Source organism: Musa acuminata, chromosome BXJ3-11 (genome assembly GCF_036884655.1).
Source record: "Musa acuminata AAA Group cultivar baxijiao chromosome BXJ3-11, Cavendish_Baxijiao_AAA, whole genome shotgun sequence".
NCBI lineage: Eukaryota > Viridiplantae > Streptophyta > Magnoliopsida > Zingiberales > Musaceae > Musa > Musa acuminata.
Window position 1 is genome coordinate 3,251,873 of NC_088359.1, and position 14,482 is coordinate 3,266,354.

Sequence of the window (14,482 nt, forward strand, 5' to 3'; positions counted from 1 at the left end):
CTTGTTACTTGACTCATAGTGACAATACCATCTGGCGCAGAATTACTGAGGGAAACCACCAGTTTCTCCCAACTTTCTGGTAATGAACTGAGAAGTAACAATGCCTGCAACTCATCATCAAGAGACATTTTCATAGAGGATAACTGGTTAGTAATACTCTGCATTTCATTCAAATGCTCAGCAATAGAAGCACCCTCTCTATATTTTAGGTTCACAAGTTTTCTGATCAAAAAAGCTTTGTTGCCAGCTGTTTTTCTCTCATAGAGACTTTCCAATTTTTTCCAAAGAGAATATGCAGAAATTTCAGTAGAAACATGGTGAAAGACACTATCATCAAGCCACTGTCTAATAAACCCAATTGTTTTTCGATCTAACCTCTTCCACTCATCATCTGTCATAGTTGTAGGTTTTGCACTATCCCCCTGCAAAGGTCCATACAAATCTTTGCAATACAAGAGATCTTCCATTCTTGGTTTCCATATCATCCAATTATTTCCATTTAAACTAATCATGCGAGAAATATTACTGGCCTCCATGTTTAAATACAAAAATTAAATCACCAAAACCCCGCTCTGATACCAGTTGATGGGGATAAAAAAAGGAATAACCTTTGTATAGGAACAAATACTAGAAGACCAAAATACGCAGCGGAATAAAATGGAAACACAATCAAACAGAACACCAAGATATACGTGGAAAACCCCTTCAATGTGAAGGGTAAAAACCACGGGGCAAACTAGAGATAATCCACTATGAGAATAATGAATATACAAATCTCAATCTCTTGCCCAAAACCCTAGCAACAACCACAAGAGAATAACTGGGATACAAGGATCACGTCACTGCCCACAATATCTAAAACCTCCCCAAGTAATCACAGCAAGAGTCTACTGTAGATTTGATCTAATCTGAGATGAGAACACTGCTAGATGATTGTGAACAGTCTCTCTGCGTTGTCCTTGTCTTCTTCCCTTTCTTTCTCTTCCTTTTCTGCCTTGATCTCCTTCTTCTCTTTGGAATCCCGTGGCCTCAAAGATCTGCCTTGTTGCTGCCTTTTTATAGCCTTAATCTGCCTCTAAAACGCAGCCACCACACCCCCCTAATCTTAATTAGGGTTAGGTTAAGAGAGGGTATGGGCTGTGGGCTGATAAAGCCCACATGGGCTGAATATGGGCCATCAGCCCAACAGGCTCCTGCTCCACAGGCAAGCCATCGCCGCGGCTCACCTGTCGGACAGCCCCCTCCACATCGCTGCATCGCTCGGCCACTCCGACCTGGTCCGGGAGATCCTCGCCGTAAACCCGGAGCTCGCGCATGGCCGCAACAGCGAAGGCCTTTCCGCCTTGCACCTGGCCGCTGCCCAAGGCCACTTATCCGTGGAGAACGAGCTGCTGCAGTACGCAGCCGCTGCCAATCTCTGCTTGGCCACCGACAACGATGGCTTAATGCCGGCCCACACTGCAGCCTTACGAGGCAGGCTTGATGTATTGACTGTGTTCCTGGATGCGTGCCCGGAGTCCGCGCGAGCTGTGACATCGCAAGGTGACTCCATCCTTCATCTTACTGTGAAATCAAACAGCTTCGAGACCGTGCAGTTGTTGCTGAACAGGACGGATGAGAACGATGAGCTACTCAACTCTGGAGATGCGAAAGGCAACACCGTCCTCGATATGCTACTGGATTCACCCTGCCAACATGGAGATCTATTGTTGGGAGAACTGATTCGGGCAGCAGGTGGAAGAACCGCCGCAGAAGAAGGGAAGACTCAGCCGAAATCGTCACCGAGTGATGCCAGAGCCTCTGCCACTGTCGCGTCGCACAGAAGCCGACCAAATCGTTGGAACCCCTTCCGACGCCAGGCTCGACCTTCTAAGGATGACCGCAGCCCCCGAAATGCAGGGTATGTCTCTACGGAAAAGTACACCAACAAGCCAGAAGTGCTGGTGGTGGTGGCGACGCTCATCGCCACTATCACATTCGAAGCTGGGCTGAACCCCCCAAGGGGGTTTAATCAGAAAGATGACGGTGGGCCGACTTCCCCGTGGCCGAGTGCAGAACGGGAGGCAGTTCTACAATATGGTCTCAAGTTATTCATGCTGTTCGACATGTTCGCGTTGTTTGCATCCTTGAGCACCATCCTCTTGTTGATATGTTGTGTGCCCAAACAGACTAAAATGCTGATGGGACTCCTAAAGTGGATTCTATGGCTGGCGATGTTCTCGACGGCATTAGCCTTCTCGACCGCCATTATGTTGACCTCGAAGATTCAACGGGGGACGAAGCAGGGTTCCCCTCCCCAGCCCCGAGGATAGGGGAAGGAGAAGGGGATGGAGAGGAGGAAGAAGGAGAAGAGGACGACATCTCAACTGACCTTAGGAGGAGGGAAAAACTACGCAGGGGGCCGGGAAGAGAATTGGGGAGGCAACAGCAAAACTCGAAGCATGAAACGCTGCAGCAGAAGATAGAGACAAGCTTCGGCGTCCGCTATTTAAAGGTGATGTCCCGCCAGAATCAAGGCCCCTTCGCCTCCCTAGAGTGGGCAACAGCTCACCCACGCACGTGCGCAGCCGTCGCGTCGCATCGGAAGACACCCAAAGGCCCTCCGCCTTAATGAAGGTCTGACGTGGCGACCCAGCTGAAGCGGCAGCGACTGGACGCCTCGACCTCGACGACAGGCCAACTCGCCCTTTCTGAGGATGAAATTAAATGCGGTAACTTTTCGACCCCCACCGCCGCCAAAAATTAAAAGCAGGGCCCTCGGCTGCACGCCTCCCGAGACCACGCCTGCGCGGTAACCCGCCTGTGTCGTGTTCCTCGGCCCTCGACTGCACGCCTCCCGAGACCACGCCTGCGTGGTAACCCGACTGCGTTGTGCTCCTCGGCCCTCGGTTGCACGCCTCCCGAGACCACGCCTACGTGGTAACCCGCCTGCGTCGTGCTCCTCGGCCCTCGGTTGCACGCCTCCCGAGACCATGCCTGCGCGGTAACCCGCCTGCGTCGTGCTCCTCCCCCCTCGGCTGCACACCTCCCGAGACCACGCCTATGCGGTAACCCGCCTGTGTCGTGCTCCTCGGCCCTCGACTGCATGCCTCCCGAGACCACGCCTGCGCGATAACCCGCCTGCGTCGTGCTCCTCGGCACTCGGCTGCATGCCTCCCGAGAACACACCTGCGCGGTAACCCGCCTGCGTCGTGCTCCTCGGCCCTCGGCTGCACGCCACCCGAGACCACGCCTGCGCGGTAACCCGCCTGTGTCGTGCTCCTCGGCCCTCGGCTACCGAGACCACACCTGCGCGGTAACCCGCCCGCATCATGTTCCTCGGCCCTTGTCGGGCCTATGATCATCAAGTTCGGCTCCGCCCGACCGACCCGTCGACGACTTACCCCTCGGACTCGCGTGGCCAAGTCACTAGAAGACAGGAGCCATGCCTCAAACCCCCCTACATGCGAAAACTGACGCATAGCTCCTTCCGGGGGGGAATATGATAGGGGTAAAAACAAATAGGACATGACGCACCAGATTTGACGTAGCACCACCCAACGTCAGCCACCCCCGAACGGCACACTGCACCAAGAGACGAGCATTAACACCAACGTAACGTGCACCCTCACTAACCGTACCCGAACGACCTCATCATGCTGACCCCGCACGACCGGACAGGGCAGGGGAAGGCGTCGACCAAGGCTTGCCATACCCTGTGGCGACTCGGCCTTCCACGCAATGCCCACAATGACAATGGACGCGATCAGGTGCACGGCCCTGCCCCGGCAGGATGGCGCGTCAGGTAACATCGAGCTCACCTATAAATACCCTTGGGCTCCAAGCGGGCAAGGTAAGCAGACAAACACACGATTCCACCTAAGACTCCCCTCTTCATCACCAACTTGATCGTTGGAGGGGTCGGGCTGAATCACCGACCCGACCAGTGTGCAGGTATTCGACCGAAGCCGACCCGACCCGGCGACGCGAAGCATTTCAGCCTGATTCCCCGTGACCAGCCGCCCGGAGATCCCGAGAGGAGCCTCACCTGATCCTGGCCGTTCGGACCCCTGAACCAGCCGTGTCGACCCCGAGGTCACGGCTAAAAAAAGTTACTTGCCGTAACACGAATAATTTTTAATTAAATATTAAAAAATATAAATATATGATTCAAACTCATAGTCCACTCTCGCACCATCTTCAAAAAATTAATTGATGACCACACAACCTAAGAGTCTAAACTATTAGGAAAGGACTTGACACAAAAAATATTAGAAAGCACACATTTAGAGGAAAATATTTCTAATGGCCGAGTGTATAACAGCACTGAAATTTCCTTTGAGGATTTGTTCGTATTTGGAATTAAACGTTCACGTAACACAAATAAATATGCAACTTAAAAGGACGGAAGCTTTTTAGTGGCTTATGTACTCAAAGAGTTGCACCACTACAATACACTTAATCGATCAAGCAATATGCCTTTTCAAACCGAATGGCTCTTCTAAGGGGTATAATGAACCTGTGCATATCGATCGTGTGACCATCGGTAAGAGTCAAACACTGTTAATTTCCTGAAGTGGGCAATCGAATGATTTTTTCAGCTGGACAAGAAAGAATGACGCATGTTGGTTGGATCTCGTTAAGTCAGAGTTTGATTGTCTGACGTGCGAATGAGATTCGAATCCATTTTTTAAGTTCATCCCAAGTTCAAGTGTTGGAAAGCCGGGGGATTGAATCCAAGTTACTATAAAATATTATGTTGGGACATACTCAATAAGGTTCCTACGATACTTAAAAGTTGAAAAGGGTTCGGATGGTTTAGTCAAATATATTTAGTCAAAAGTTCCCTAAAAATGCACATAGAGGACCTTTTTATGATGGAGTTGACAATTATTGGATTGAGATCACTAGAATGGTAAAAATGATTGTGTATCGTCCGACTACCGATGAGTTATGGGATCCCATGTCGAACTCGGGGGGTCATGATATAACAATAAGTCGAGTCAATCATCTAATTAACGTTACATATTAACTAAATGACTTTGAGTCAATATATCCTTGTCGATGTCACTTTAGTAACATAGAAAAATCAGATCCTTGGTGACGTATCAGCCAGGGTGTTGGCCCAATTAGAGTCCTTTGCTTGTTGACCCAGCAAACTTGGAAATCAAGTTTCCTTCCCAAGTAACATCATCATTAAATGAGGATTACAAGAAAAATAAATCCAAGTCAACGACAACCCTATTGTACATTCGAATTAGTAAGCTCTGCTAGCCCAATTCAAGATATATGGACTTGTAGAATTCCTTCTCTTTCTTTCTTTCATTGAAACTACTAAAAAAAGTGAAGTTACATCCTAGAACTATTGTTGACATCTGGATTAGGGAGCTTCAAAAGTCTAAATGCACGCTTGAAATTAGTACTAGTATTCGATGGATTCAAGAGATGATAGCCATTGCTCTGGACTTTGTAGAATATTTTTGCTCAGCTTGCTTTCATTCATCCATCCCTCCTAACGTATCAGTCAGAGTGAAGTAGGGTGTTGATGAGGTCTGTTTCGCTGAAACTACTTAATAATTTAAGTGAAGATATGAAATCATATTATGTTTGTAAGCATAAAAAATAATATTATGTTTCTTCGCAAGAAGATATTATTATAATTATAAGAATCCTTCACATCAAAAGAGTCTCTTAAGAGATTTTAGAATAATCAAACTTTTTTATTCATCAATAATTATAATTAAAATCTAATTAAATCTATGATATATCTTACTTAATGAGATAAAATTATATAGTTTATGAATTTTGACCTAAGTTCTATTAACTTAGGTGATTGCAACGATTTCACACCACAATCTATTAACTTTGCCCTTTACTCGGGTTTCTGTTAGTGGGGACACTATCATCATATGGATCGGTCGTGTCTGTCATTTTCTACGTGAAGAAAAGTTAGAAAAAGCTATATCATTATAAGTCATTCATGTTTCATCAACATTCTCAAACACAAACACCGCACATCGACTGTCCCAGCTTCACTTCATTCTCTTGGTAGTTTCGGCGAACGAGAAAGCAAGCTGAGAAAACGTATTCGATGGAGTCCAGACCAATGGGATGCATGACTAGAGGGAGCAACTTCCGTTTTGGAGACGGCTTCTTCAACAAGGCCGGCGTCTTGATGGAGACAGGACCAAGAAGACCGACCGGGAGGAATCGTTCGACATTTTTAGTATATATATAGGCGTCCTAACTTCGAGTTGTTTGTGACCAAATCGAGAGAGAGAGAGAGAGAGAGAGAGTAACTCTGCATGGATCCGAGACTAGAGGAAGCAGCTTATGCGGGATACCTCACTTTGTTGCGGCGTTTGCTACAAGAAGATCGGCTCCTGCTCCACAGGCAAAGCATCGCCGCGGCTCACCTGTCGGACAGCCCCCTCCACATCGCTGCATCGCTCGGCCACTCCGACCTGGTCCGGGAGATCCTCGCCGTAAACCCGGAGCTCGCGCATGGCCGCAACCGCGAAGGCCTTTCCGCCTTGCACCTGGCCGCTGCCCAAGGCCACTTATCCGTGGTGACCGAGCTGCTGCAGTACGCAGCCGCTGCCAATCTCTGCTTGGCGACCGACAACGATGGCTTCATGCCCGCCCACGCTGCAGCCTTACAAGGCAGGCTTGATGTGTTGACAGTGTTACTGGATGCGTGCCCGGAGTCCTCGCGAGCTGTGACATCTCAAGGTGACTCCATCCTTCATCTTACTGTGAAATCAAACAGCTTCGAGACCGTGCAGTTCTTGCTGGACAGAACGGATGAGAACGATGAGCTACTCAACTCTGGAGATGCGAAAGGCAACACCGTCCTGCACCTTGCTGTGGCCAGAAAACATCTGCAGGCAGGTATTCCTGATCCCGATTAGAGGAAATAGATTTAAATGTCTTCTTCTTCACAAGGTGTTTATGCATCTCTGTACCTCCTGAGACGAGAGCTTTCCCACAACAAAAGTTGAATACTCTTTGCATTTCATTCAAAAAAAGCAAATGGAAATACCAAGGAACTTCCTGTTCATAGCTCTGGTAATACCATTGAATGCAGATCGTGAAGTTGCTTCTGGGACGGCGAGGTATCGAAGCTAACGCCACCAACATGAGAGGCGACACCGTCCTTGATATGCTACTGGATTCACCCTGCCAACATGGAGATCTATTGTTGGGAGAACTGATTCGGGCAGCAGGTGGAAGAACCACCGCAGAAGAAGAGAAGACTCGGCCGAAATCGTCACCGAGCGACGCCAGAGCCTCTGTCGCCTCACGCGGAAGCCGACCAAATCGTTGGCACCCCTTCCGACGCCAGGCTCGACCTTCTAAGGATGACCGCAGCCCCCGAAAAGTATTGTCTGAACTTAAAGAAAGGTACAACAACAAACCAGCAACACTAATGGTGGTGGCGACGTTGATCGCCACCATCACATTCGAAGCTGGGTTGAACCCCCCAGATGAGTTGAAGTCCCCCTTCACTTCTAGTCTCAAGTTATTCCTACTGTTCGACATGTTCGGGTTGTTTGCATCCTTGAGCATCATTCTTTTGTTGATATGTTGTGTGCCAAGACGGAAGAAAATGGTGATGGGAATCCTAAAGTGGATTCTATGGCTGGCGGTGTTCTCGACGGCGTTAGCATTCTTGAGCGCCATTAGGCGAATATTTTTCTATCCGCCCTACACTACCATCCTTCTCCTGAGCTGGTTCGGAATCATCAGTCTCTTCATGGTTTGGGTGTGCTTTAGAGCGATCAGGTGGTTGTTGCGCAAAGGTGGATGCTGGAAGAAGAAAGATGGAGAAGGAGAAAGCCACGGAGGCCCCACAAGGGCTGTTGCCATCTGCACGAAGATTGTGGTGGGGGTGTTGATAATAATTCTTTTAGGCGGATTTCTTATTGTAAATTTATTAGTGTTTTTTTTTATACAGTAAATAGGTCAATAATAGAATAATATGACCTATCATTATTCTTATATGGTTTATCCTTCATCATCTTTTAAAGTTACTTTATCTTATTTTCAGAATGTAATTTGCTTTTATGTATTTTGTTCCACGGTATATAGTTAGTAAATCTGTAACTTTAATCATTATTAACTTTGGTTTTGTTGTTACAGATGATTTATGAGAGTTTTGTGGAACATTATATCTCTTACATATTAATGATGTATTTATTTAAAAACACTGGATTCAGCAGATCTAAAACTTATCAATAGTTCAATGATGCACTAATATATTCATAAAATCTTAAATATCTGAATCATTATCCAGACTTGAATCAATTAGAACCGACATAATATTAAATGGTGCATAAAAGATAACAATAATCTAATGTATAGAATTATCACTTATTAACAACTGTGTGATATAAGGTAGGGCGTGTGCCTGTACTTATGTTGCACTTAAAAAAAAAACGTAATTAATCCTTCATAAATACTTTTTTTATTATATGAAAGGAATTTAGAATATCTTTTATGTCTAATTTGGATTTTTTTTCTGTATCAACTATAATATTTTTTAATAATATTATTAGTTTTAATTTTAATCTTTTAGGATATTTATTTTATTTGGAAAAATAATGAATGTATTCTTCAAATATGCATTATGCAACCCCTCTGCTACATGTTTTTATTGTCATCCACTCTTTCGCTTATTATTATTTTTTTCTCTTAAAGTCTAGTGTCACAATTTATTGTTCGATTACATTTTCTTTTTCTTTTTCATCAAGCTTTTAAAATTTGTTCTATAATGAAGATGGATTTACAACTATAGACTTGTCATATGTTTTTTTTTTTTTTATAAAAATAAGTATTTATTATTTTTATATATGTTATATGTATAGTAATATGGTTAACTTCCCCAAAAATCAAAATTCAATATATGAATTTATGATTTCATAATAAAATTACAAGTTATCATCAATTTCAATTGAAATGAGTAGGAAGAACTCACCTCAATCATAGATCACATGACTATTAGCTTGGCACAAAGAGCAGACCTATGTCATATAATAGACACCTAAGTCCCACACAAAAAAGTTTAATATAAAGATTCTTCAATTTACTATTATCAATATCAATTACTGTTTACTCATGATTTTATTTTTTATTTCAATCTTAATTTAAACATCAAAGGGATTAGACGAGACGTTCCACTTTATCCTTTTTATACATTGACCATCAAATGAGCAAACAAGCATTAGAGTCATCCTTTTAGTTATCTTTGAACTCCTTACACAGGTGGCCTAACACCGCGTCAAACTAATTGAAACATCATCCATAATCAATCCCATCATTTTAATATTAAATTGATGGTTCATGGATATTGATAAATACATTTAGCCTTACATCAATTAAGAAAATAGATAAATCAATACCTTATAAGCTACTAGTGTCACCATCTATCTTTAGAATACCTTTTGGTCATCAAATTGTAGGAATTCTCTTAAAATGAATAATTCCACACGAGTATAAGTATTTGTTATAAAAGATATTTTTTTCTAAATTACAAGAAACTAATTTGAACCCTTTTGGTTGAAATTTTTTTTTGCCATTTCGATTCGAGAGGGTTAAAAAGGCACTATACTTTTGTAAAAATACAGTAATTTTTATTTTATGAAATATTTTTACACAATACTTATATATATATATATATATATATACGTTACGTGTCGGAATAAATCGGGTCAACACTCATCATAAGATTCCACATGAGTCCAAAAGACGCGTCATCGGCAATATGGCAAAGGCGCAATACATGATGCTGTCCATGTATCATCACATACGTACAATATCATGACGTGGTGAGAGGACGAGTGCAGCAACATCATACCTAACAAATTGGACCTCAATACAAGTGTAAGTTCGGAATCGGAATCGTGATGCATGGTTGAGTCACAAATTGGACCGCATCGTTATCAACATTACTCATTTCCTAGCCATCAATCATCACAGTTTTAGGTTTAGAATGTAGGAATATTTACATAATAATAAGATATATTTTGGGTCCAAGATATGTCACAATTGATGCCACGTCGCATTATAGCCGGGTCGGCAAGGGGAGAACCCCCACACGCTAAGTCAGAAAGGTTTTTCTCAACTGCTTAGAGATTTCCTCAAAGCCCCCTGCAAGATTAAGCTTTCATCAAGGATGTCGATCTTGGACCGATGAGATGAAAATAGTTTGAGGGTAAAAGACTTTGTGAGTGAGTCTGCATGTTGATCAGTTGTATGTACGTGAGAAACACAAAGTTGATGTCTGACAACTTAATCTCGCACGAAGTGGAAGTCGATGGCAATGTGTTTCATCGGGTTCCTACACATAAATCGAAGTCGAGAGGGGTTTTTCCCAACTTGACTCCTCTGAAGTCAAGTATTGAATGGAGTTTTGGGAATTCTTTCTTCTTCTAACGTCGATTAAGAGGTTAGCTTTTATACTTACAAGCGAGGGTCATAGTGATCTGATTATGGTAGCCGACTCCTCAAGCGATCGGCTTATACTTTTGTACGAGTACCGATCGACCCGTATAGATCTACGTCGCGCGACGTCATTTCGAACTTTTCGAAGTCACTTTGTATTATGCGATGTTGTCTTGTACAACTTTGGATGGTGCGGGAAGGGGTGATCGCCCACCCGACTCGGAGGTGCCATGTCGACGTGAAGTACCATAGGCTCCATGTTTGCACTAATGTGTTTGCTGATTATGACCATTGGGTCGATACTTTTTATCACATAGTATCACATCAATCATATATTTATATAAATAACATGACACCTCATATATATATATATATATATATATATATATATATATACACGTGGAACCCACTCCACTGGTGAAGTCCATGAAACGTGACAGTTATGTCTCAGCCCATCTGGCAAAGCCCAATAAGATAAAAGGTCGTGGTGCCTTAAAAGAACGAATGGAAGAATCCGCTACAGTGGCTCTCAAAGCACAGCGCCTAAAATAAACCTACCTTTCTGTACCTGAATCGATCGCTTGCGAGCCATACGCATCAACAACATGCTTTACGTTTCCGTTGTTTGGCCCGAGAATAAGCTGGTGACAAGAAAGCAAGCAGGTTTGTCCGTCCCATGAATGCAGAGTCGTCCGTCCTCTGCGTTGCTTGCCCCCACCATAAGTTATCCCCCCAAAGATTTCTTTTTCTTGCTTTCGTTTCCTTCTATCTTCTTTGTTACCGATGGAGAAGTTGAACCCAAAGGTGAGCTTTGCTGCATTAGTGAAGCGTCTTCTTGTGGTGCCTCTTATGTTGCCTGTGGTACTTTTGACTTCAAAGCTCAGATCCTTATTTATAATTTCAAAAAATCTGATTTTTCCGATGTACTATGGGACTTGCGAAACTAAGCTGGTGTCTTGATGGAGACAGGACCAAGAAGACCGAGCGGGAGGAATCGTTAGAGATTTTTAGCCTATATATAGGCGTCCTAACTTCGAGTTGTTTGTGACCAAATCGAGAGAGAGAGAGAGAGAGTGTGTGTGTGTGTGTAACTAAGCATGGATCCGAGGCCACTGCAGTCCATTTTAGGCTTGTGATTGGAGCAGTTCCTCCTTCTTGTTGAGCCTCTCCACCAGACGCCAAAGAGACGACTGGGTCATCGAGCTCACAGTGGCCACTGCAGTCCATTTTAGGCTTGTGATTGGAGCAGTTCCTCCTTCTTGTTGAGCCTCTCCACCAGACGCCAAAGAGACGACTGGGTCATCGAGCTCACAGTGGCCACTGCAGTCCCTTTGAAGCATCTTATCCCATGAAATCGATGCGGTGCAAACGCAGCGAGGGAGACGAAAGCCGAACGGCGAGTGGGATAGCAACAGCGTGCGATATTTTGATCGCTTTCTCGATCTCGTAGCTCATGACGATGCTAATTTTTTTTGGATGAATAATCACCTTTTTTTTTTTTCTCGTCTTCGTTGGACGACTTTGACCTCTTCCGATTTTGCAGCTTTAGCTGATCTAATATAATCTTCTTTACTTTTCAAAAGAACAAAAAAAAATCATCCACGCTTTGGGACAAGCCGACATGGCTCGCTCCATCATCACTTTCCAACTAGTTTCAGCGAAAGAAAAATGGGAGTGGGAACAAAAAATCTGCACAGGACGTCTCCATTTCAAGGATCCGCTGAAGCAATGTTTATCAATATATTAGCAGTCGAAATCTTTCATTTATTGTGAATATTTATTTGGATGGTACAAGTGGCAGAATTCCAATGGAATTAAGCATTCTGTGTAAGAGATCAAATCAATGTTAGTTAACCATTCATATGTATCAGATAGCAGACAGGTCGTGTCTGTCATTTTCTACGTAAAGAAAAGTTAGGAAAAGCTATATCATAAGTCCATCATGTTTCATCAACATTCTCAAACACAAATACCGCACATCGACTGTCCCACCTTCACTTCATTCTCTAGATAGTTTCGGCGAACGAGAAAGCAAGCTGAGAAAAAGTATTCTACCAAGTCCAGACTAATGGGGTGCAAGTCCAGAGGAAGCAACTTACGTTTTGGAGACGACTTCTTCAACAAGGCCGGCGTCTTGATGTAGACAGGAACAAGAAGACCGAACGGGAGGAATCGTTAGAGATTTTTAGCCTATATATAGGCGTCCTAACTTCGAGTTGTTTGTGACCAAATCGAGAGAGAGAGAGAGAGAGTGTGTGTAACTAAGCATGGATCCGAGACTAGAGGAAGCAGCTTATGCGGGAGACCTCACTTTGTTGCGGCGTTTGCTACAAGAAGACCGGCTCCTGCTCCACAGGCAAATCATCGCCGCGGCTCACCTGTCGGACAGCCCCCTCCACATCGCTGCATCGCTCGGCCACTCCGACCTGGTGCGCCGTAAACCCGGAGCTCGCGCATGGCCGCAACAGCGAAGGCCTTTCCGCCTTGCACCTGGCCGCTGCCCAAGGCCACTTATCCGTGGTGAACGAGCTGCTGCAGTACGCAGCCGCTGCCAATCTCTGCTTGGCGACCGACAACGATGGCTTAATGCCGGCCCACAATGCAGCCTTACGAGGCAGGCTTGATGTATTGACTGTGTTACTGGATGCGTGCCCGGAGTCCGCGCGAGCTGTGACATCGCAAGGTGACTCCATCCTTCATCTTACTGTGAAATCAAACAGCTTCGAGACCGTGCAGTTGTTGCTGAACAGAACGGATGAGAACGATGAGCTACTCAACTCTGGAGATGCGAAAGGCAACACCGTCCTGCACCTTGCTGTGGCCAGAAAACAGCTCCAGGTAGGTATTCCTGATCCCGATTAGAGGAAATAGATTTAAATGTCTTCTTCTTCTTCACAAGGTTTTTATGCGTCCCGTACATCTTGAGACACAGCCTTGTCATAGCAAAAAGATACAAGTATTTTGCATTTCATTCACGAAAAGCAAATGGAAATAGTAAGGAGCTACATGTTCAAATTAAATTCAGACACAAATAAAACATCATCATAGTACAACATAAATCTCATAATATTTAGATTTAATAATTTTAGAAATTTAAATCTCCTAAAAAATAACTTAGATAAACAGAATTCTGGTTTTTCTCCATTACCCCCTTTATTTGAAATAAGTTCTCGATGAAAATATCATATTAAATAATTATTTATGAATATGACATAATATTAATAATGATGTCTAATAGTGCTTATTCTTTTAACATGTTCAATAAATATCTTGGGTGATAATCCTTTTGTTAATGGATCTCTAATCATAAGGACAATGCTAATATATTCAATTAATATTATTTATTTCTAAACTTTCTTTTTTCACCGCTAAATATTCCATTTTCATATATTTATCACCTTTATAGCACTCACTTTTAAAGAAGAATACTATTACAAAATTATCATAATAAAGTTCTAAATTTTTTTAAAGAGTAAATCATGAAAACGAGATTTGAGCTTTTGAATTGTAGCCTTAAAACATGTCACAAACTAAACTTCTATGATGAATGTAGCAATGATGGACTGCTTTGCCCTCATCCACAAAATTGCTCCTCAACTAAAAGGAACAAATGGTCAAGTGTTATTTTTTTATATCAACACATCTAGCAAAATCTGAATCTAAACATCCAATTACTTCGAGATTATTTGATCTCCTATGGGCGAGTATATAATCCTTCATTCCTCATAAATATCTTATAACTTTCTTTATAGCTTTTTAATAGTCAAATCTAGAATTACTTTGATATCTGCCCAATATTTCAATAGCAAAACTGATGTATGACCTAATACAAATTTAGGCATGCATTTAACTTTCCACGATAGATACATAAGGAATTCTTTTCATTTGTTCCAATTCATTCTTTGAACATTGCATAAGATAAATTTACCCCCTTTCCAAATTGGAATAATACCTCCTAAATAATTTTTTTTTACTTTTTAAAAATTTTATTAATATATTTTTTATGAGATAATCCTAACAATCCTTATGATTGATCTTAAAATATTTTAATTCCTATCAC

The 14,482-nt window shown here is 43.2% G+C and overlaps 2 protein-coding genes across 2 annotated transcripts; both read left to right on the top strand.

The window, feature by feature from the left end:
- The first annotated feature begins 6,284 nt into the window (after window positions 1-6,284).
- On the top strand, window positions 6,285-6,890 carry LOC135652305 (ankyrin repeat-containing protein BDA1-like). Its single transcript, XM_065173144.1, has one exon. It carries the CDS (start codon window positions 6,285-6,287, stop codon window positions 6,888-6,890), a length of 606 nt encoding a protein of 201 aa, XP_065029216.1.
- Window positions 6,891-12,717: 5,827 nt separating this feature from the next.
- Window positions 12,718-13,284, top strand: LOC135652307 (ankyrin repeat-containing protein BDA1-like). The gene has a single exon (XM_065173147.1). The coding sequence runs from the start codon at window positions 12,718-12,720 to the stop codon at window positions 13,282-13,284; it is 567 nt and encodes a 188-aa protein (XP_065029219.1).
- The last annotated feature ends 1,198 nt before the right edge of the window (window positions 13,285-14,482 follow it).